The 23970-nt window shown below is 49.8% G+C and overlaps 1 protein-coding gene across 5 annotated transcripts in view; it reads right to left on the reverse strand.

The window, feature by feature from the left end:
- DDR2 (discoidin domain receptor tyrosine kinase 2) overlaps nt 1-23970 on the reverse strand; it is a 149868-nt gene that overhangs the window by 122933 nt on the left and 2965 nt on the right. For 2 of the 5 annotated variants that reach the window (XM_038586245.1, XM_038586244.1), the window contains exon 2: nt 4148-4292. The exons of 2 other annotated variants lie outside the window; for them this stretch is intronic. In XM_038586245.1, coding sequence (XP_038442173.1) covers nt 4148-4153 — 6 coding nt within the window. In that variant the 5' untranslated portion in view covers nt 4154-4292. Of the gene's footprint in view, nt 1-4147; nt 4293-19216; nt 19283-23970 lie in introns of all 5 variants that reach the window. One more of the 5 variants, XM_038586246.1, reaches the window with a different exon arrangement.

Genomic DNA, 23970 nt, shown 5'->3' on the forward strand with positions numbered 1-23970 from the left:
CCGGGGGTGTGCGGCACACATGCGGATCTCTGGGCTCCCGAACCGTTCCCCCTTAAACCTGGCTGGGACCTGCACTCACGCTCCGCTGGGCAGGGGCATGGGAAGCCGGCGTCCCCCACAGCCGAGGCATCACCCCCAGGGCACAGAACCCCTGGGATGGCACCCAGATGGCCACCCAGCCAGCAGGCCACGCTCTCCCCAGTCCGGCAGCCACCTTCCTTTCCAGATCTCTCTTCCAGAACGCCTCAGCCGGATTGCCATTTGCTCCCTCCCTTTGACCCCACGTCCAGGGGGGTCCTGTTCACTGGTCACTCGGTGTCCCTGGTGCTGAGGTCGGCTCCACCGAGAATGCCCAGTGGTGACCCACCTGTACCCCCACCCTCACCGCAGTCGAGGACCACCCAGACACAGGGCCGGGCCTTCCATCAGCACCCACCACCCTCCGGGCACCTCCGGGCACCTCCGGGCACCTCCTTCCCCCCACCCCGAGCTCGGTTCTCCTTTCTGTTCCTTCCTGTTCCTGCCTCCTGCCTGCCACGAGCACTTGGGCTGGGATCATCTCGTACTTGCTCGCTTTCAGGTCCCCTGCGGGGCCCCCCACCCATCACAGGTGCCCAATAACCAGTTACCACGGGGGCCTGGGGCCCTCGGCTCAGGGCGTGACCCCGGGGTCCCGGGATCGAGTCCCCCGTCCGGCTCCCCGCAGGGAGCCCGCTTCTCCCTCTGCCTGGGTCTCTGCCTCTTTCCGTGTGTGTCTTTCAGGAACAAATAAATAAAACCTTAAAACACAAAAACCAGCTCCTGCTTTTGTTAGTAGAGCTGCCTCACCCCCCCCCCCCCCCGGCCCTGGAGCCCCCGCTGCTCTCTGGCCCCGGCCCCGGCGCAGCATCCCCGCAGCCAAGGCCGCCCGGTCCTGCGGGCAGACTCCTCGCGGCCGGAGGCTCGTTCAGGGCGGCGCGGCCCGGGTGCGTCTGTCCGGGTCCCAGCCCCAGATGCCCCGACGGACACCGCACGTCCCCCAGGACACGCCGAGGCAGCGCCGCGCACCGGACACGTGGCAGACGGGCGGGGGGGGGGGGGGGGGCGGCTTCTAACGCACGAAGGGAAATCACGTTCCAGTTGGAAATACAAACTTTTCCTTTAAAGGAGAAGCTAACGCTGGCAGCGATGCTCCGCTGAGCGACCCGGGAGAGCCGTCCTGGGGGAGAGGGGAGGGAAGACCGCGTGAGTGACAAGTGGACGGGAGACAGACGGAGGAACAGGGAGCAGGGGGCCAGAGGGGGGAGCGGGAGGGGGAGGCGGAGGAGGAGGGAGGAGCGGAAGGAGGAGCGGGAGGGAGGAGCGGGAGGGAGGAGTGGGAGGGAGGAGCGGAAGGGAGGGAGGGAGGAGCGGGAGGGAGGAGCAGAAGGAGGAGTGGGAGGGAGGAGCGAGAGGGGGGAGCGGGAGGGAGGAGCGGAAGGAGGAGTGGGAGGGAGGAGCGGGAGGGAGGAGCGGGAGGGAGGAGCGGAAGGAGGAGAGGGAGGGAGGAGCGGGAGGGAGGGAGGGAGGGAGGAGCAGAAGGAGGAGCGGGAGGGAGGAGCGAGAGGGGGGAGCGGGAGGGGGAGGGGGAGGAGGAGGGAGGAGCGGAAGGAGGAGCGGGAGGGAGGAGCGGGAGGGAGGAGCAGAAGGAGGAGTGGGAGGGAGGAGCGGAAGGGAGGAGCGGAAGGGAGGAGCGGAAGGAGGAGTGGGAGGGAGGAGCGGGCGGGAGGAGCGGGAGGGAGGGAGGGAGGAGCAGGAGGGAGGAGCGGGTGGGAGGGAGGGAAGAGCGAGAGGGGGGAGCGGGAGGGAGGAGAGGGAGGGAGGGAGGGAGGAGCGGAAGGAGGAGCGGGAGGGAGGAGCGGGAGGGAGGAGCGGGTGGGAGGGAGGGAGGAGCGGGAGGGAGGAGCAGGAGGGAGGAGCGGGAGGGAGGGAGGAAGGAGCGGAAGGAGGAGTGGGAGGGAGGAGCGGGAGGGAGGAGCGGAAGGAGGAGCGGGAGGGAGGAGCGGGAGGGAGGAGCGGGAGGGAGGGAGGGAGGAGCGGAAGGAGGAGCGGGAGGGAGGAGCGGGTGGGAGGGAGGGAGGAGCGAGAGGGGGGAGCGGGAAGGAGGGAGGGAGGAGCGGAAGGAGGAGTGGGAGGGAGGAGCGGGAGGGAGGAGCGGGAGGGAGGGAGGGAGGAGCGGAAGGAGGAGCGGGAGGGAGGAGCGGGAGGGAGGAGCGGGAGGGGGGAGCGGGAGGGGGAAGCGGGCGGAGGAGCCGGAAGGAGTAGCCGGAGGGAGGAGCGGGGAGGGGAAGAGGGAGGAGCGGGAGGAGCGGGCGGGAGGCTCACAGGAGCGGGGGCGGAGAGGAGAGGAGGGCGAGGGAGGAAAGGGAAGGCGCGGGTTAGCCCGGGTCCGGAGCACCCCTTAATGGCAGTAATGAGCCCCCCAAGTGTTCCCGCTTCGAAGCTGGGCTACTGGGTCCTCCTGGTAGGAGCCGCGGCGGCCCGGCCAGAAGGGAACACGTGGTGGCGACCTTCTCCAGCACAGGAGGAAGCCTGGCCTGGCCGCCAGAAGAGGCCAGAGGGGCTGGGGGGGGGGGGGGGGGGGGCTGAGGTCGGCGTCGGCGTCGGTGCAGGTGGGGAGAGGCGGCCAGACGGGGCGCCACAGCCGAGGCCGCGGGGCTGAAATATTCATTCCCGAAACCGTCCCTGGGGCCTGGGTGTCTGGGGAAGAAAAGTCCGCAGGGAGGGTCTCTGGAAAGCAGAGCGGTGCGAGCCACAGACCAATCCCGTCTGAGGAACCTCGTGTAACAGAGAAACCCCCAGTAACTCCGGGTTAGGGTTAAGGGCAGCCCCGAGCTGTTCACTGGGGTCGGCGCACGGCGGAGGCCCGAGGCCCGCGAGGACCCCGAGGACCCGCATCAGGAGCCTGGGGGGGGGGGGGGGGCTGTGCTGGAAGCAGGGGCGGGGAACAAATTAGTTTCAAGGCAATCTGTGGGAAGAAGGGGACCCCGCACGTTTACCGCCCCAAGGAAGTGCCGGAGAAATGGGGAGGAGGCTCCCCCTGGATAATAAGGGGAAGGAAGGAGGGTCTAATCCACGGAGCACCTGACAGTGCAAAGAAATCGCCTCCTAGAGGAGGTGAGGAAACACTGCCCCCTTCACCCCCGCGACTCCCGGGTCCACATCATTCATTCAGCAGGTTCTACAGACGCCGTGAGGGGGGGTAAGTCAAGTCAGGGGGTCCCCCTGGGCATGTGGTGGGTGCCAGGCCCCGGCCCGATGCTGGAGATGCGGGCGGGAAGGAGACACGGTTTCTGCCTGGAGGGAGCTCCGGGCTGAAAAGTCTCAGGCCTGTGCCGTGACTACAGTTCGAGGCTCATTAGTGGGATCCATTATGGGATCTGTTAGTGGGATCCGTTATGGGATCCATTAGTGGGATCCGTTAGGGGGATCTGTTAGGGGGATCCGTTAGTGGGATCCAAGTCTGCTAAGGGATGAACTGAGAGGTTCCCCTCGAGCCCAGATCCAGCCATGTGTGAGCCTGTCCCACCTTCCCCGCAGAAGCTCCAGGTGGCCACGCACCAGGGCCCGGGGCTAAGGGGGCATTTCTGTGCAGTAAGTACCCCGGGCTCGGTCCTCCCGCACGTGTAACTCCTCCAAGCCTCATGAGGACCCTGGTTTTAGTAGTTCTCCGAATTATTGTTGCTCTCTAAGCCACCCCAAAGTATTGCTGGAAGGAGGCAACTCATAAAAAAAATAAATGGATGAATGACATAGGAGAGATCCAGACGGATGTGGGAACCCCGAGATTCCAGGGGGCTCTGCAGGGACAGGGAAGGCAGGGGTACCCGGGCGGCTCAGAGCCAGGGGACACCCCGGAGCGGCCCCTAACCTGGGCTAGCCACATCCAGGGCAGCAAGTGCCCGGAGCCCACTGACGCTGCCCATCGGCCCTCCCGGCCCGTCAGACACATGTTCACCGGCGACATCAGCTCTCAGCACAGAACCCGTGGACTCGACGTGCCTTGGGACACCGGCCAGGTGGGCGAGGGGCTCTAGGGCGGCCAGACTGGCAGGGGGCGGTGACCCCTCCTGCCACCACCCCCCACCCCGGCTCAGGGGGTGACAGCTTCAGCGCTGGCCCGACTTACAGCCATAGGTGCAGAACATTCTCTGAGGAACAGGATCCTCGACGACAGCTGCCTCCTGTGTCTCCTCAACTGGCACAGCCTCTGCTTTAAGCCACAAGCCGTGGAACTTTCTAGAGCACGGAACTCCAGCCACTTGTAGATATCCCTTCATGGAGGAGGAAACAAAGGAAAGCAATGCCAGGTGACAAGCTTCGTGAAAATGGGCTCCATGCACAGTTTTCTTCCCTACCTGACGACTGTCAAACAGAAACGTCCCAGGTGTCCCAGGCGCCAAGGAGATCTCAAAGACATTTTGTTTCCGAGGGTTAGTTGTTACACCCACTGATGTTCATCGATTTAGAAATTAAAACGGAATTTTCGATGTATTATGTATTTGAAATGATAGTGTTTAGATTTTATCATTCATTTTAATGTCTTAAACATTGTTTTTATTTAATTATGATGATTATGTGTCCACATTAAGTCATGATTTTTTTTAAATAAAAATACCTATTTTTTAGAGAATAATAAGAGTGGAGTGAATTGTACAATTTAAAGAATCTCTTTGGTATCTGGCTCAATCAAACACAGATTCTCCTACCTGCTTCTGAATTAAATTTGTTGCAATATCACATATCACTTAACTTCTTGAAAACTCCACCATATAATCGTGGGAGAAAATGAGGGGGGGGAAAAAAAGCAAAGCATTTTAGGATTATCGTGAAAATACTCTTATTCTTGTAGATCCCCTGAGAGGGTCTCCTGAGCTCCCCGGGCGCCCAGGCGGCCCTGGACCCACCGTTCTGTGCAATCAAAGTAGGTCCCGCTTCTCCCTCAGACTGTCATCACCTTTCGTCGATGCCACCAGTGATCAGTGACCTGAGCGGTCTTCTAGAAGTATCTACACATACATGTAAATATAGGGATGTAGAGGTTTTTTAAATTAATCTTCAACAGTCAACTATGAGCACACTCTATATTTCACCTAGTTTTCCATTACGCGTGTTGGGGGGCGTTGCGTTTTAGTGTTTGTCACTATGTCATCTCTGCAGGCCTCTTGTACTCCACTAAATGGATCTAACAACACGTAGCTTGGTACCGCGCCACGGTACACAGGCGGGTTGCTGGACAGCCACGGTGACTTGCCACTTTCTTCAGTGAAGGACACAGGACTTAATGGGAATGAAGTGGCCACATGGAGCAAAAACCAGGTGTCACACGTATTAGCACAGCTTTCTTGCAGCTTCTAGTTTCCTAAGAAGCCATGCAGCTGAAGTCTTCAAAATTTGAGAAAATATCCCATTTTTTTGCCATATTACTGGGGTCACCCAGTATTATACTTGGGGCTTACCTCACTGTGCCAGAAAGACTCGTGTTGACAATCCCTGTGCCTATTTTTACAGGAATGTTTACAAACATCAACCTGTCTGGAAACACACCTGCTACCATCAGTGTCACATAACTGTGAGGCAAGAAGGCCGGATCGTAGTCCAAGTGTCCCCGGACAGTATTTCTGAAAACTATTTCCCTGTGGTGCTAAGTTAACGGAGATTAACCCTGTTAGGTCACAACTTCCCTGACACAGAAACACAACACCCCTCACCCGCAGGAAACCCGCCCCTCACGGGGATACTTTGGTCCAGTTACGTCGCACGCTCCAAATGCTAGAACTGATGCAGACCATGAGGGTTCACTTCCTCTCTCTGAGATTTACCAGCCATACAATCGTAGCTCCCACTCACTTGTAAAATGGAAGCAATGACACCTATCTCGTGAAGTTATTAACAGCACTTCTAATTATCCAGGGGGGGCCCGGGGGGCTCGGTTAAGCATCCGACACTTGATTTTGGCTCAGGTCATGATGTCAGCATCATGACGTCGACTCATGTCCCCCCCACCGCCCCCACATCGGCTCCTTGCTTAGGGTCTAGTCTGCTTGAGATTCTCTCTCCCTCTTCCCCTCTCCCTGCTTACTCATATGCTCTTTCTCTCTCTTTCAAAGAAATTAAATCTTTTCTAAAAAAAAAAAAAGTAATTTTAATTATCTATAGAGTGTGCCTACCACATAGTAGGTAGGTGTTCAATGCTTGACCATTGGTAACCTCCTTCTATTTCTATGAACAGAAATAAGACAGGAGACTGATCCTAGGTCCTGGACTGGGCTGGCTCTTCACTGAAAACCCAGGGGTGCAGCCTTTTAAGAAGCCTGGAGATCTAAGAGACTGGGGCAAGACAGGATGGTAGAGATTTTTTTTTCAAACAAAAAGGATTTCGTGAGATGTTTGTCTTTGTCTGATTCAAAATGAGAGACGTGGGTCTGCTTTCCTCCTCCCTGGCAAGGAAAACGGGCACCAACACTCCCTGCCATCCTGTCTCGACTGTCCCGTCTGCCTCTGAAATCACCTGGGACAGTGTGGTTGGCACTTTTAGATCCACAGAACCTAGAGGAAATCCACCAGGTTTGGAGGAGCCCCTCAGGTGAGGATGAGAAATGAGGGACTTACTCCTGAACAATTCTCGGGAGCAGAACCAGCGTCTGCAATAATTACAGGACGGATGTGTTACGACCTCGATTTACAGATGAGGAAACTAAGGTTCCTGTGGCGAAGGGGCAAGGCCAGCGGCTTCACAGGGATGGTCTCGCAAGGCAGACAAGTCCTCGTTAACTGTAATTTAATGATTGTCTGAACCCAATACTGTAACCAAAATCAAAATCAAGATTCTTCAGAAAATCATCCCCGCACTAGACACAGAAGTTAAGAGTGGCGGGACACCAAAGCCAAGATTTAATTAGTTTGGGAATTACAAATTTTATTGTCTTATTTAATTAGTATTTGATTATATCAGTTATTGAGATGAATAGGTTGTTACAATTTATAGATGATTATTTTGAATAATGAGTAAATAATGTCATGGTAATTTATCCAATGACATTTCTAGCTCCCAGGGGGTGTCAGGTGCTACATGTGAAGGAAACTTGTCCCTTGGCCTCAAAGAAGGTATAAGGCCTATCACATGATATAAGCTATAACCATATACGTATTTGGGTTAGGTGGGGAAATAAGATAGACAAGAATAAGGTGCTAAAAGAAGGAGACATGCAGCCAGTGGGGTGTTCAGGGAAGGCCTGAAGGAGTGAGGCACCATTTAGCTCCCTCTTGAAATATAAATAGGATTTTGCCAGCCTCGGAAGAGAAAGATGGCAGGTTCAGGAGGCTACAGGCTTAATCTGGCATGAGGGATGCTCTAGAGGGGAGACAAGGGGCAGAGAGGACCGACCAGATCCTGGCCTAGAATCATGGCCTCAGGAAGGAAGAGAAAGAGATAATAATGTGGAGAGAATTGAGGGTTGGCCAGTGGCTGGCTACAGCAGGGAAGAAGGGAGGGATCAGAGAAGCCTGAGTTTCCAACCTGCACGTGACCAGCAGCATGTCACTATTCATAAAACCGGGGCAAACCGGAAGAGGAACTGGTATGTAAGGGGAGATGGTGCGTTTGGTTTTGAACATAAAGAATTGGTTGCCTGAAGGGGGGTGGTTCAGTCAGTTAAGCATCAACCCCTGATTTTGGCTCAGGTCATAATCTCAAGATTGTGAGATCGAGCCCCACATTGGGCTCTGCGCTGCGCACGGGGTCTACTTGGGATTCTCTCCCTCCCTCCCTCCACTCGTCCCCGCCCTAAAGAAAAAGAACTGGCTTCCTTAAGATGGAAAGAGATAAACACACCAGGCAGAGAGGCAGAAATTTGGGTCTGGCGTTCCAGAGAATTGGGTGTTAGAGATAAATGTTTGACCATCAAATGAATGAAGGAGTAAATGAGGGCTGAGGCAGACGAAATGATGTGGGAATAAGGAAGAGAAGAACAAGGAAGACAACCCGTGGGGCCCATCTGCCTTGAGTGGGGGCAGAAGACCAACCTCCCCAGGTGAGACCCAGAACAACTCAAAAATAGTTCCCCCTCCCAGAACATCAGGAGCCCCCGATCTCCCCCAAATCCCTTATTTCACAGATGAAGAAAACTCAGGCCCAGGCGGCTGATGTATCTGAGGCCTCACAGCTGCCAAGCCGTAACTAGATGGTTACGTGACCCCTGGGAATTAGCACTGCCTTGGCGACGTAGCCTTGCACGTGCACCACAGGACACGGCCGGACTCAGAGAAGCCTGAGAACCAACTGGAAACTTGTTTTATCTCCGCTACGTGAGTCCAGCACTGTCACTGTGCCCCACCACATAGTCAGCTCAGGGTTCAAACTGCATCTTACTCATCTTGCCACGGACCCTCTGCACCGACTTTTCCCCAGCACCGTCTCTGCCACCAGTATCATTACAGGGTAGAAAAATCAGCGACAATGTTCTTCTGAACGTGCACGTGACCGTAGGCCTCTAGAGCTGAAGGAGCTTGGCAGTTTGTCTCACATTAGTGCAGCCTCCATGGAAACAGACCCCGGGAGGTTCGGTGACCAGAGGAGCTGTTGGTAGTAGAGCCCAGACCAAGATTCCAGTCTCCCGTTTCTTTCCATTTCACTACCAACCTTTAATGCAAGAGACTTCTTAACGATTTATGTATTTATTTGAGGGAGAGAGAGAATGCGAGTGGTGGGGAGGGCAGCGGGAGAGAGAGACTCTGAGGCCGACTCCCTGCTGACCGCAGAGCCCGATCCCAGGGCCTTGAGATCATGGCCTGAGCCGAAGTCAAGAGTCCGATGCTTAACCATCTGAGCCACGCAGGCGCCCTGCCAGAGACTTATTCCCAAGACAAACTCTTTAGTCTCTAATTTTTCCAAATGTATGCAATGAAGCCCTCTCCTCTAAAGATACTTCTTTAAAAAGGAACTCCATGGTCCAAAAAATTTGTGGAGGGGCACTTGGGTGGCTAAGTGGTTGAGCGTCTGCCTTCGGCTCAGGGCATGATCCTGGGGTCCTGGGATCGAGTCCTACATTGGGTTCCCCAGAGGGAGCCTGCTTCTCCCTCTGCCTCTCTCTGTGTGTCTCTCACGAATAAATATGTAAGATCTTTAAAAAAAAATAAGAATGCTTTTAAAAAGAAAAAGGTTTGTGGAGTGCTATAAGCTACCCCTCTCTTGGACGGCCAAGATGCTTATTACCATATTAAAAGATCTTGGCAAGTCCTACAGGAAAGAAACCTGGGTCATTCTCTAAGAATATTTCCCCAGCTTATTTGACCGCAGAACTCTGGCCCTTGCCCTGCCCCTGCTGTTATCTATTTAAAAACCCACAGGTTTCCAAGGATTGTACTTTGGGAGACACCATCCCTGTCTAATTAGCAAGAGTTCTCTGGTAGGTCCCAAGCATAAGTGTCAAGAAGCCTGGGAACCAGGCGGGGAAGCGACAGGAGGCAGAGAAGGATGGAGGAACGACAAACAGTCCTAGTGTCTTCTGAGCCATCCGCTGTGCCCACAGCAAAGGGTGAAACATCTACTTGAGAAATTCTGACTTGGGGTCCTGGTCAGAAGCATCAGACACTGGTCTCCAACGAAGAGCTCTTATGGGGAAATGGTGCTCACCCCACCCATCACCAGCATGCAGGCTTCACTGGGCTTCCGCACCGTTACCAGCAATTAGCTCTCCTTGTGTCCTTTCCAGTTCCTTCCACAGCCACTCGGGCTTTTTTCCTCGCTCACTCTGCCACCGTGGTCCAAAGCCAACCACATCTGGATGATTGAGAGCAGCCTTCTAATGGGTCTTCTGACTCAACCCCTTCTCCCCGGCCATGTACCTTACAGGCTACAGTCACATTAATCTTAAAACAACACATGATCTGCTCCAAGACAAAAAGGAATTTCCAAACCCCACAACACCCAAAGCTCCCCTTCATGTATGAAAACACTCCTGTGCAATGCTGTTTCTCCATGCTCCCCGGTGCACATTTCTACCCCTGCAGGCGCCCGGCCCCTCTGCTAGCTGAACCAGCCGGCCACAAGCACTGTGGCTGCCAAGGCGCCACGCCTCCTGCCCTCTGCTTCCTGCCTGTCCGATTCAATCCAGTCTCGTGCCACTTTGGGCTCCAGGGCACTGCTGTACCAGCGCCTCCGTGGGCTCTTGTGCTTCCAGACGCTGAGCACCCAGCCCCGCACACACTCGCATGGCTTCAGTGTTTCCTGAGTTTTCTGATGGGTATTAGACTCAGGAAGAAAAAAAAGATCAGGCCTTAATACATTCAAGGCACTTAGTAAGCATTCAAAAACACTCTTGCTGAATAAAGGAATTAATCCACGCTGACCTCAGAACTACAAGTTAAGCAGAAAACGTCACGTCTATAAAACACTGGGGGAAACTAACCCTTTCCTGGGCCTCAAGGCATTAAAATGTTTCTAGCTCAGTTGATCTTGAGCTTCCTCTTTTATTAAAAGGAAGACAGATTCAATCCCATCCTGAAGGACCCAGTGAGTTTTTGTTCTTTTTCTGGAAGACAGAGCTGTGCTTTCCACCACCTTCTCACAGGGGAGAGTCTAGCTTGACCATATCCCGTGATATTTAAACAGGAGCTCCACATTTTCCAAAGGTCTGGCCAAAAGAGTGTTCTTCTCAAGAAGAACATTCTCTATTGAAAATTGTTTCTTCATTCATTCCCTGATTTATTCAACAAACACTTGGCGAGCAAGGCCTTGGGATGCAGAGGTGGTTAAGAGACAACCATGAGGCACCCACGGTCAGACCCTCTTTTACTCAAAGTGCATCAGAAGAACACCTGCAACAAAATCCCCTGGGGGAGGTTGTTTCAAAGGAAAATGCAGGTTTCCCGGATGCTGCACAGAAAAGTTCTTATTCGGGCAGCCCGGGTGGCTCAGCGGTTTAGCGCCGCCTTCAGCCCAGGGCCTGATCCTGGAGACCTGGGATCGAGTCCCACATCGGGCTCCCTGCGAGGAGCCTGCTTCTCCCTCTGCCTGTGTCTCTCTGCCTCTCCTTCTCTCTGTGTCTCTCATGAATAAATAAATAAAATCTTTAAAAAAAAAAAAAAGAAAAAGAAAAGTTCTTATTCACTGGTGGAGCCTGGGATCTGCATTTGTAAAAATCCCTCCACGTGATTCTGATGCACACTCAAGGGGAGAGCCCCACTGGCCAGCGGAAAAGACGGGCTGCTAAGGAGATCCTTATAAAATGTGATGCCGGCTTCCAGCGAAAGGGAAGTTCACCATGTGTAACGGAGGCGAGCGGAGAGTGACTAAGTGGTGGGGAAGGGTTAGGTGTGGGGTTAAGGGAGACCTGCGTGCAAATCGCCGTGTGATTCGCGCCACGTGTCCTCCTAGATAAAATAGGAAAACAGAAAGACACCCACCCCACACAACTACCACGAGGCTTCCACAAGGTTATGCAGAGAAAGGGCTTTGCCTAAATCTTGGTACACACTAAACACATCACCCTGAATTCATCATGATTGTTACTGTAATTACTAAAACATTTGAAAGAGACCCGGGGAGATCAGAATGTCTTTGCTGAGAAAAACTGGAGTCTGAATTTAGTTTAAAAGCAGTGTCCCCAAACATGAGAGACTCCTAACTCTGGGAAATGAACTAGGGGTGGTGGAAGGGGAGGTGGGCGGGGGGTGGGGGTGACTGGGTGACGAGCACTGAGGGGGGCACTTGATGGGATGAGCACTGGGTGTTATTCTATATGTTGGCAAATTGAACACCAATAAAAAATAAATTTATAAAAAAAAAAGGCAGTGTCCCCAAGTGTAAGTTGCCACCTACAAAATTTCCAGCATTTTAAAAATTTTGTATCTATGATTCTATCATTTGAAACTCTTAATGGGAGTGGGAACCAAGTTCTGCTGTGTAATTTCAGTGCCTGCCTTTTCATTTGTGTTCACCGCTCTACAAATGCCAAATGAGAGCCAGATCAAGTCAAGAACCAATCTACAAACAGAGGACACGCGGGGGGTGGGAGGGGGCACTGAGTCACCGAATGGCACCGGGCAGTTCAATCTGCTCACCGTAGACGTCAGTGCCACGTTCATGCTGTGAGCAGAAGTGTGATGTGGACTCTGACTTCTCACATACCAACACCTCCTGGTTTGTACGCAGAAGCCCAAGGCATAAATACACAAAGCAGAATGGTCCTGTCCCTCATTCTCTTAATTTTAATGTCACCACCATGCTAATCTTATCCTCCAGTGAATAGACAATTAAACAAATTATCAAATGATACCTTATTAAAACTGACATCTGGGGGCGCCTGGGTGGCTCCGTCAGTTTGAGCCACCGACTCTTGGTTTCAGTTTTCTTGGTTTCGACTCACGATCTCAGGGTCACGAGATCCAGTCCCATGTCGGGCTCCACACGCAGTGCGGAGTCTGCTTGCCACTCTCTCTCTGTTCCTCCCCTGCTCGTGTGTGTGCTCTCTCAAATAAATAAATAAATACTGACATTTGACCATTTCCTACTTTTAGTGTTTGGTTAAGTATGAGATTTTATTTTCCTGAACTCATAAACCCCTGAGACTATCATTAACAATTTAGCATACTTATCCTGATGGGCATTTTCTGCATGCATATTAATTACATTTAAATTACACTTGTTTCAGACCCAAATGACACATAGACCAAGCCCTGAGGCCACATGGTTCCACTCTATCTTTACCCTCCACACTAATGGTTCGTTTCAACTAACCACATCATTTGACCAGTAAAATAATGTTTTCAATTTATTTTATTGAGTTCATAGTTATATTTGATTTCATTTATAAATTTGGTTTGGCTTTATAGTTGCAGGAGAACTATAAGCACAAGAAGTGTAAACCTATTGTCATGTGTATTCATATTTTAATGACATCTAAATAATCAATTGTCCTGAGGAACTGAAAAAAAATCCTATAAAATATGTCTATTATATATTGTTCAGATTTGAGTAACATCAAACTGGATAATCCCAAGAGAAGATGTTTAGAGAGCTAAGTTTATCCCATGAGCACCTGCCTCCTGTGAAAAGCCTGCTCCCGGCCTTTTCACCAAGAGTAGGCAGCAGAGAATCTGCTCCTTCAGAGCCCCACACCCAAAGCCACCCCTGCAGGATGTCTGTTCCATACAGCCTTCTGTACCATTTTGTTAACTTCCCAAAGCCCCCTACATTGGTATCAGCAAAGCTACTAGTCTGGTGGGGGGCAGGGGGGTGGAGGTGAGGTGGTCAAGAGACTCTCCTTGGAACACCACTCACCTCGCCCTTGAAGCCACTTGCCTGGCCCTAAGAGTTGTGGTTAGTGGTGGTGCTGGGAATTGCTGAGTTCTGATCAAAGGAAAGGACGTGGGTCTAGACGTCACCATGCTTCATCAACACTCTCATCTAACCCTCATTTATTCAGAAGGAAGTGTTGGAACCCCCCATGATCAGTGGGATGGATGTTCTTCCCTAATGCTGATTGCTGGATCACTCAGTAGAAACTACAATAACCTCATCACAGGGATAGATTTGGGTGTATTTTTGAATAGCATCACAGTGTTTCTCCAACGGCCCTACGGAACTGGGGCTGAGTAAATTTGGGAACAAATCAGCGATGACAATTATGGCTGATACTCCTATAAAGGGCTGGATGAAGAACCTTTAGAGGCTCTGAGCACTGAAGTATTAGAGCACCTTCCCCACTCCCACCCCACAAAGTACTTTGTTATAAAACACACACACGCACACACACACACTAAAATATAGCATTAAGTATAACAGTATTCAATACAGTTTCTATTCCTTTTCATTATGACTTTTTCAATACTTCTTTGGAAAACCTAATATCAGTTTATTTCCAAAAGAAATTGGAGGTACCCCAGCTCGTGCCTTAATCACCTTTGCACAAAGCAACATCGTAAGTGTATCTAGACTTTCCACATGCACCATCTCCCTCAAAACCAGGACTCGTGTGTTACGCGGAGTCTGCAGATAACAAATGTGGAGCCATTTGTAAAGTGTCAAACTCTTTTTTTTTTCCTATTTACCTAAGAACTTCGCCAGACTTTTCCTTGCCCTGCTCAACTCAAGTGAGGACTTAGATCTTAAACACTGAAAGTCCTTTCAAGATTCATACTACTTGAGAAGTTTGGGCTGAAAATGAGAACTTCGGCCTATTTTGGTGCTCCTTCCATCTCCTAGATTGCTCTGCCCAGGGCGCAAAGCTCCTGGTAGTAGGATCATCAGGAAGTACAAAGTCATTTGAAGTTTCACAGGATAACTTTAGACACTCTGAGTGTCTTTGATTGAAGACCCATCATAAATGCTGGCAACTACATGATCAATTAGAAAATGAAAGCCAGGAGACCTGGTATCCTAGAGCTAGAATTTCTTCGAGCTAAGCATACAGCACAGCAGAGCCCCTCTTTTTTCTGGAAGAAGTGGGGTGCCTGTGGGCCTTTGTAAAGGGGCCAAAGTTAGCACCTGAAGTCATGAAAATGAGGGAGGCAAGTAAACATCAGAAAGTTGTGAAGAGATAATAGGAAGGCCATCGATCCTTGGCCTTCTATCCTGCAAAAACAAAGTTTACCACCAAAAGCACAGGAAAAGAGTTAGAAAATAACTTTTCATACTCCTTTGAGGGATCCACATAAGTCTAGAATTTACATCCTAGCTTGACATCCCCGTGGTAATGAATAGCTTTTAAAAGGTTTAAAATTTTTTTCACCTCTAAGTATGATCTAAAGCAGCAGTTAATTTGCTTCTTATGTGACACTGAATGTTCAAATGAGAATTTTTTAATAATTGTTTTAAATGAAAGCTGCTTCAAAGAAGAGTGAGCACTAGTGTGCGAAGGGAAGGTGAAAGGTAAGCACTTCTATCCCCAGAGGTCTGAGCAAACGCATGAGAGAAAAAGCATGATCCGAAGAAAGACACCAGCTCTGCCCATCGTCAAACCAGGAGAAGCCAAATCTGGGGCTGTATCCTGAAACCTGAATCGACTAGTCATTGGTCTCTGGGAATAACCATTCTCTACTCACTGCTTTTTAAAAAATTAGCCCTGTGTACATTGTATACTCAGTGTACCAAGTGTTCACATGTGACTTTATTCCTTCTCATTTGTACTCACAGAGACATTCATTCGTTCCTTTCTTCAATTTCCACCGTGCAAGAGAAGCAGGAACTGAGTCCAGTATGTCTGATAGTGAGCCCAGTGCTTACACCATTTCTCCAAAACCTGGCTCTCTGGACATCCTGATCTTACAGAATAACCAAGTAATAGAAGTCTATTGAGCTCCTTTACATCCTCAAAGACTATAGTATATGAGGCTTCAGTTACAGCCCTCTAAGAATTTTCCCAGCAACAAATAACGCTATGTGAGGCAAATCATGAGACCTTAATAGAATATATATTGATAGCTCAGCAAATACTTATGGATTATGCCACAAGGTGACTTATAAAAATTACCTAAGACATTTTCCTTGCTAAACTACATGATTGTGACCCAAAGAACCAGGGATTCCAAAAGGAAGGTCTGAATTGGCCAGAGGATCTGAAACTCAAGCTGACCTTTAGAGGAGGGTGGCATTTAGCTAACATGAGAGGACAGAAGAGGATAGTCAGAGCACATGGTAAGAACTACAGTTGAGACTGCAGTGATCGAAGACCTAGCTATAAAAGTGAAAATGGGAGAATGGGTGCTGGTATGGACAGTGATTAGCATACTTGAACAAGAAGATAGAGAAATTTCATATTGCCCAGATGAGAATATTGAAATGCAGACAGGTCTAAAAAATACTTGCATAAAGTCCAATTGCTAATGTGGCAAAGTTAAAATTAAAAACTAAACACCCCCAAGATGAATAATCCAATTTAAAAATGGACAGAAGACATAAATAGACATTTTTCCAAAGAAGACATCCAGATGGCCAATAGACACATGAAAAGATGCTCAACATCACTCATCATCAGGGAAATGCAAAACAAAACCACAATGAGGTATCACCTCATGCCTGTCAGAATGGCTAAGGTCAACAACACAAGAAACAATGTTGACAAGGATGGGGAAAAGGAAACCCTCATGAACTGTTGGTGGGAATGCAAATTGGTGAAACCACTCTGGAAAACAGTATGGAGATCCCTCAGTAAGTTAAAAAAAGAGCTACCCTACAGACGCGCAATTGTGCTACTAGGTATTTACCCAATAATACAAAAATACTCAAAGGGATACATGCCCCCGAACATTTATAGCAACACTACTTACCAGAGCCAAACTATAAAACAGCCCACGTGTTCATTTGTTCATTGATTGATGAATGAATAAAAAAAGATGTCACACACACACACAATGGAATACTACTTGGCTATAAAAAAGAATGAATCTTACCATTTGCAGTGATGTGGATGGAGCTAGAGAGCATAATGCTAAGTGAAGTAAGTCACTCAGAGAAAGACAAATACACATGATTTCACTCGTATGTGAATTTAAGAAACAAAACAAATAACCAAAGGGGGGGAAAGAGAAAGAGAAAGAAAATAAAAACCAAGGGGAAAAGAGAAAGAGGGAGAAAATAAAAACCAAGAAACAGACTCTTAACTGTAGAGAACACACCGATGGTCACCAGAGGGGGCGGGTGTGGGGGGGGGATGGGTGAAACAGGTGAGGGGGATGAAGGAGTGTACTGTTGTGATGAGCACCGGGTGTTGTATGGGAGTGTTGAGTCATTATATTGTACACCTGAAACTAATATTACACTGTATGTTAAGTGGAATTTAAATAAAAACTTAAAAAAAAAGGGTGACGGCACTGGGGGTTATTCTGTATGTTAGTAAATTGAACACCAATAAAAAATAAATTAAAAAAAAAAAAGCTTATTCTTTTAACCTGAACTATCCCACTCTTGCTACCACACTATGATTTTAAGCGAGAATATTTGTGTGTTACATTAGTTAAACAAATGACTCTCCTTTCAGGTGATAGTTATTATAATTTGAATGATGTGACAAAGAGATTTCCCAAATATCTGCTAGTAAGCTGTTAAATCAGTCTTTACCAATCGTTTTAACCACTTATAGCAAAAGTTTTGCCTCCATTACCTTTAATAAATAAGATATTATTCATTATTATTTATTTATTATTATTATTAATTATTATATATTATTCGTTAGGGTACAATAGCAACAGTTATCTGAAAAGTAAAAATAATTTTTAAATAGAAATGCTCACCGTTATAACTATGATACGAGGTCTGCCTCCAAATAGAAAGGAAGCCAGAATGAAATCAAAACGCTGGAAATTTGGGATTTGAGACTTCATTCTGCAGAGCAGTTTTCAGCTCACAGCAAAGCTGAGCAGACACTAGAGCGTTCTCATATACTCCCTGCGCCCCAAACACGCATCCAGCCTTCCCTACGTCAACATCCTGCACCATCGTGTTACATTGTGGGGCCTGAACTTACGACCCTGAGATCAAGACCTGAGTCGGATGCCCGACCGATTAAGCCACCCGGGCGCCCCAACAGTGGTACATTCCTAACACTCCGTGAGTTTACGCTGACACGTCATTATCACCCAAAGTCCATAGTTGACATCAGGCTTCATTCCTGGTGTTGCACATTCTGTGGGTTTGCACAAAAGTATAATGACATGTATTTGCCATTTAGTATAATACAGAATAGTTTCACTGCCTTAAAAATCCTCTGCGCTCTTCATGTTCATCTCTCCCTCCTCGTTAACCCCCAACAACCACTCATCCTGTTACTGCCTCCATAGTTTTGCCCTTTCCAGAACGTCATGGAGTCGGAACCACACAGAATGCAGCCTTTTCACATTGGCTTCTGTCACTTAGTCACATGCATTGAATGCTCTTCCTTATTTTTTTTTTTTTTTCGCGGCTTGGTGGCTAATTTCTTTTCACTGCAAAGTAATATTCCATGGTCTGAATGGACCACAGTTTGTCCGTTCAGTTTATCCATTTGGCGATTGCAAATAAACCTGCTATAAACATCACAAATATCTGAGGCAGGTTTCTGTGTGGACGGACATACGCTCTCAACTCATTTAGGGAAATACCAAGGAGCATGATTTGTAATCATGTAATGAAGGATCATAAACATCTAAAATCTTGTTGGTCTTCTTGATCACTAACACCTAGACTAGCACCTGGCAGAGAGCAAACCCACAACAAACATCTGCTAAGACATAAATGTATGTATTCAGCAAAAACAAAGCGATGACAGCTTCCCAGAATGCCATAAAATTCATAATGGATAAAAAAAAATGATCTTTTAAAAAATCAGTGCCATTGGAGTAAAAATTGGTGAGAAACTACTTCTCTTAGACATAAGAATTCAGGATCCTTGGGTGGCACAGCGGTTTAGCGCCTGCCTTTGGCCTAGGGTGCGATCCTGGAGACCCGGGATCGAATCCTACGTCGGGCTCCCAGTGCATGGAGCCTGCTTCTCCCTCTGCCTATGTCTCTGCCTCTCTCTCTCTCTCTCTCTCTCTGTGACTACCAAAATAAATTAAAATTTTTTTAAAAAAAGACATAAGAATTCACCAAGATTTTAATTGTTGGATTTTTCTCAATTATAGTGTTCAAAATTTTTAAAGAAGAAATGAAAAAAAAAAACTAGATTATTTGTCCTTTTCTACAACTACATAAAAATCTATAATCAAGATACAAACAATAAATATATTTACACACGTGCATATATGGCAAAGGAACTGCTTCGTAATTAGGGCATATATTTATCAAAATTATATATACTCATAAGTTTATTTAGAAAAACACTATAGGATGCCTGGATGGCTCAGTGGTTAAGCATCTGCCTTCAGTTCAGGGCGTGATCCCGGCATCCTAGGATCGAGTCCCACATCGGGCCCCTGGCAGGGAGCCTGCTTCCCCCTCTGCCTGTGTCTCTGCCTCTCTCTGTGTTTCTCATGAATAAATAAATAAACTCTTAAAGAAAAAGAAAGAAAAACAGCAACCCCCCCTTTACTACTCCTTGACTTTCAAGTTCTAGACATTATTCCTCTTTCACATACTCCTTGTCCTTCTTTTTAATCCATTTCCCATCTCATTTCATTTTTGGCTGCCTAAGCCATGAAGACCCTAAGGACAATCTTGCATATGGAAAATTTTGCTGGATTAGCTACCTCTGAAATGTGTCCAAAAGGACAGGCCACCTACCATCTTCGTAGGCATAAGCACGGTGCTTTCTAGTATAAAGCTTCTTACACATCATCTTATATGAACCTAAGGAGGAGGGGATAAAAACTCAGGAGGGAGACAGATGAGGACATTGAGGCCCAAGGACGTCAAAAGACTTCTCTGAGTTCAAAAATCTAGAAAATTGGGCAGCCCGCGTGGCTCAGCGGTTTAGAGCCTGCCTTCAGCCCAGAGTGTGATCCTGGAGACCTGGGATCGAGTCCCACATCAGGCTCCCTGCATGGAGCCTGCTTCTCCCTCTGCCTGTGTCTCTGCCTCTCTCTCTGTGTGTGTCTCTCATGAATAAATAAATTAAATCTTTAAAAAAAAATCTAGAAAATGATGGTGCTGAAACCATCATGTCCTCCCCTCCAACCCATACACCACAGTGCAGGTACTATTAACCTCTGAGCAGTAGGTCCAAGGGACCCTCCAACATCTCTTTGGTGTCTGTCTAGGCACAAAACACAATCCACAAGACAGGTGAATGAGTGATCCACTGCAGACCCTCCCGGTGTCCAGGAGAAGCCCAGCTGAACCCAGGGGCTTCGAAGTGAGTATGAGCCCAGTTTAGAACTTCTTCACCTTTTCACTGCTCCTCCAGGACTCAGTGACACTTGGGCTGGGTCAAACTCGACCTTTCTTAGGTGAGGAAGGCCAAGGTGAGATTCCAGCTAAAAAGTATATACCCTGCCAAGTGCTGGGAGCCTCCATTGCTTGAGAATTAGACAAACTTGGAAGCATCAAATAGTTCTACGCAAAACAGAAAGGACAGAAAGCAAAAATCAGAGAGAAAACCAAAAGAAGAAGAGAATTATTTTCAACTAAGTCATGTCAGAATAATATGGGCCCAATCATAACAAATCCAAATGCATGCATATGAAATGAAAAGAGACAAAGAAAGTTTAGGGAGACCGTTGCTTTAGCCACTAGGTGATGAGTGTTCTGGTGAATGTCCCTGGGCCGGCGTCTGGACATCTCAGTTCCCTTATTAAGCTGCGGTTATTTAAAAATGTTAAACAGAGTGTCTTACACTAATAGGCAGTGAATAAATACTTGTTGAATAGACGCATTTATTGAAAACCAAATAAAATAAAATGGAATTTCCGAGAGAACCCAGAACAACCAGAGAGAAACAGATTAGAAATTCCCGAGAAGTGTGGGGATGGGGAAGGGAGGCAGGGACTTGGGTATGAGAAGGAGGGGAAAACAGGTCAACACAAACAAGTCAAGGCCAGTGCCCCCAGACCCCCACCTCCTGTGGTCCCTCCAGTTTGGAACCCATGGTGGGACCAGTCTATTATTGGAAGATTCCTACGGAAGCACAAAACTTGAATTTCTCTTTGGTTAGCTCATCTCTCCCTTTCCTGAATGCATTTTGCATTCAGCTAACAGCAGTCGACATTGTGACTCATAACCTCTCATTGTAATGGGATTCTCTTCTCTTTGTAACAGCCTCTAAATCTTTTCATTGTAATGGGAGTGACTTGCCCAATGGCTAATATATAATATCCCTCTTCCCTACCTGCCCCAAACTGCCAATTCTTTTTTTCTTCTGGTGTCATGTAGACCCCCAGCCATGTAACCCACTCTTTGATCAGTTCCCCATGACAAGATGGTATTGGGCACAGGTGTGTCCCGGGTATTAGGGGAAAGGTTGGGTAAAGGTGCAGTGGGGGAAGCAGGGAGTGGGGGTGAGGAGATGACACAACGGCTGTCATTTCAAATCCAAAAAGGCTAATTTCCAGCAAATCTCATCCATGACCTAACCAAGGTGTTCAGATGAAAGGAATCAATCCAAGGCATTGGTCCCCAAGGTTCATGCAAAGTGCGCCTGTGGCCTGTGAGGAACCAATGGTTGCCTCAGAACAAGTAAGAGAGGCGCCATTTACTGAGCGTTCACCCCACCATGTGCGAGGCTTTGCACGGGCCTCCCTGCATATCTAGTGGCACCTGTTCTTCTATCACACCCGTGAGACAAGACGAAGGAGATTCAAGGAGGTTGGGTATCTTGTCTATGGTCATTTGGCTAATACACAGTGGCCAAGCCAGAACTTGAACCCATGTCCTCTGCTCTGCGAGCGCACCTTGGGTGCTGTTGCTGGCAGAGGCCGACTTGGGCAGGTGAGTGCTGGGAATGGGCCTCGGGAAAACAGGGAGGACCACACAGCAGTGCTGAACTGGTGATATCCGCGTCGACCTCGTCTATTAACTGTGTAGTGCTCGGGGGCGGCGTTTGCAATGCCTATTAAATGGGAATTATAATCCTGACATCACAGAGTGGGACACTGAGACGTAGGGGGTTTGAGCAGGTGGCCCAGGGGCCCAGCGTGGGTGAGCGTGGCCCGGGTTGGGAGTCAGGTCTATCTGACTCCACACTGGGAAGAGTCTGAGGCCTGGACAACTTCCACTTAAGGGGAAAAGCGAAGTCGGACACAGCATGAGGAGGTCTGTGGGAAGCTCACACGAGGCAACTGGAGGAGGGAGGCACGAAGCGTTAGATTGCTTGTAGGACAACAGGAGAGGGGGGTGCAGTCCGGGCTGCCCTTCATGCCTGCCAAGGAGTGGCTGAGGCAACCGAAGTGGATATTCAGCAGGGGAGGTTCACGGTAGAGCCACTCTGCGGGCACTTCAAAGTACTGGTTCCCAACCCCCAGCTGGAGATGCTCTGACGTCATTGGCCTGGAGGTCCTTAAGTCCCACTGGGGTTTCTAATTTCCTGGGGAGCAGTCCTCACTGCGGACGGGCTGCTGAATTCAGAGACGCTCTTGGATGCCTGGGGATGTCGGGCACATTTCTGGACTGAGTCGTCATCGCTGGGAGAGAGTCGATTCACACGGGGCACGGCTTCCAACAGGGCAAGGGGCATAAAGAGCCCAGTGTGTCTGCACCGCGACGGTCGCCGCTGGGGCGAGCCTGCACAGGACTTGGGCACGTCGAGGAAGTCTGTTTTTAGATGGGGCGGGGGTGAGCCTTCTGGATGCCAGTGAGACACGTGTTTGGGTTGCGTGTTCGAGGTGTGGGTGATGTGCCTGAGAGGGGATCTCATAAAGGAGCTCAGGAAGCGAGTCTGAGAACGATCACTAACCTAGAACCGTGTGGCGTTAACAAGAGCGGGGTGGGGGGGGGGGGGCTCTTATTTGGTAGCCTGTTAGAAAGGCAGTCGGAGTGGGAAGGTCTGCACTATGCACTATATTCTTGACGTGTCATAGGTAGCTCATGTGCCTTGAAGCCCAGGGAGGGACTGTGGAGGAAGAAGACGGTGCGCTACCAGAGACGCTAGAGGAGAGGGGGGCTGATGGGGCTCCCTTGGATGATGCTCCCACCCTGTGCTCAGACATCGTCCAGGAAAAACTCCGTTTCCTCCGCTCACGCACTCACAATGCCTCTGCCACCAGCTGTGTGGGTTTCCGCACCCAGAAATTTTGACGCAGGCCTCCTGGAGCTGGTGTGGACCCCACAGGGTAGGGCTCAGGCCCCCGAGACCGTCCCCCTCCAGTGCAGGCATCAATGGCAAACACCAGGTCCCCAACTTCTGTCTGACTCGGCCCACGAATCAGAGGTTCCCACGACCCCATCCTTGGATTTGATCATTTGCTAGAACAGCCCATGGAACTCAAGGAACCGCTTACTTCCTTTTACCAGTTTATTATATAAAGAACGATACGAGAAGAGAGACGGATGAACAGCCGGAAGAAGAGATACACAGGTGAGGCCTGGGAGCGTCCCGAGAACGGGAGCCTCTGTCCTGGGGTTGGGGCGTACCACCCCCCAGCAGGTAGACGCGCTCGCCGAGCTCCCCCTTGCATTCTGCGGGGATTCTCATGGAAGCTTCCGCGTGCAGGCAGGATGGATCATTGACTCACCCTCCAGCCTCTGGGGCTGATCAGGCTTCTGATCAGGGCTGTCTTTCTGGTGACCGGCCCCCATCCAGGAGCCCACCCAGAGTCACCCATTAGAACAAAGGACACTCCTGTCACCCAGGAAATTCTGAGGGATTTAGGAGCCCTGGGTCAGGACATGGGTCAGAGACCGAAGGGCTCAAAAGAAATGCCCCCAGTGCTCTCAGCGCTTGGAAAACTAGGAGGGCGTGAGGCGCCCTGTGCCCAGGGCCGGGGGCAGAGACCAGGCATGCATTTCCTATCATCCCACAGGCACAGACACTGTGGGCACTTGCAGTGTGAGGATTCTTAGTAAGAGATCCTGAGAAGGCCCTCCCCCTGCCCTTACCTTCCGTGTTTATAAAGCAAACAGATCTTAACCAGAAGCAGAGGCAGAGGCCTCCCCGCTGCCCGGGCCGCCAGCCCCACCCCCGGGAGCAGCTGCATTCCTTCTGGCTACAGGCACAGCCCGGGGGACATGGGGTGCAGAGCCGCTCTGCCAAGGACAAGAAAGCCTCGGGTCAGGGATCCACCCTCAGCCATGAAGCCCCTCAAAGGCCCATCTCCTTCAAGGAGAAACCAAGGGACGACTACACACCCCCCTGGTCAGAGGTGGTGGAGACCGAAGCAGGAGACCCAAGGCCAGCATGGTGTCCTCCGGTCCCCGCTGTGACCTCTGGGGCGAGGAGCGATGGCCAAGCCAGGCCACCGGAGGGGAGCCTCAGATGGAAAGACTGGAACTGCTCCCCCCACGGAGAGGGGCTGCTTCCATCCGAAGGAGGCTGGGGCTGCGGCCTCCCATTTCAGGGTTTTAGACAAGTACATGCCACAGGCGGCCCCACGTTGTGGTCCTGG

This window comes from Canis lupus, chromosome 38 (genome assembly GCF_011100685.1).
Source record: "Canis lupus familiaris isolate Mischka breed German Shepherd chromosome 38, alternate assembly UU_Cfam_GSD_1.0, whole genome shotgun sequence".
Lineage (NCBI taxonomy): Eukaryota > Metazoa > Chordata > Mammalia > Carnivora > Canidae > Canis > Canis lupus.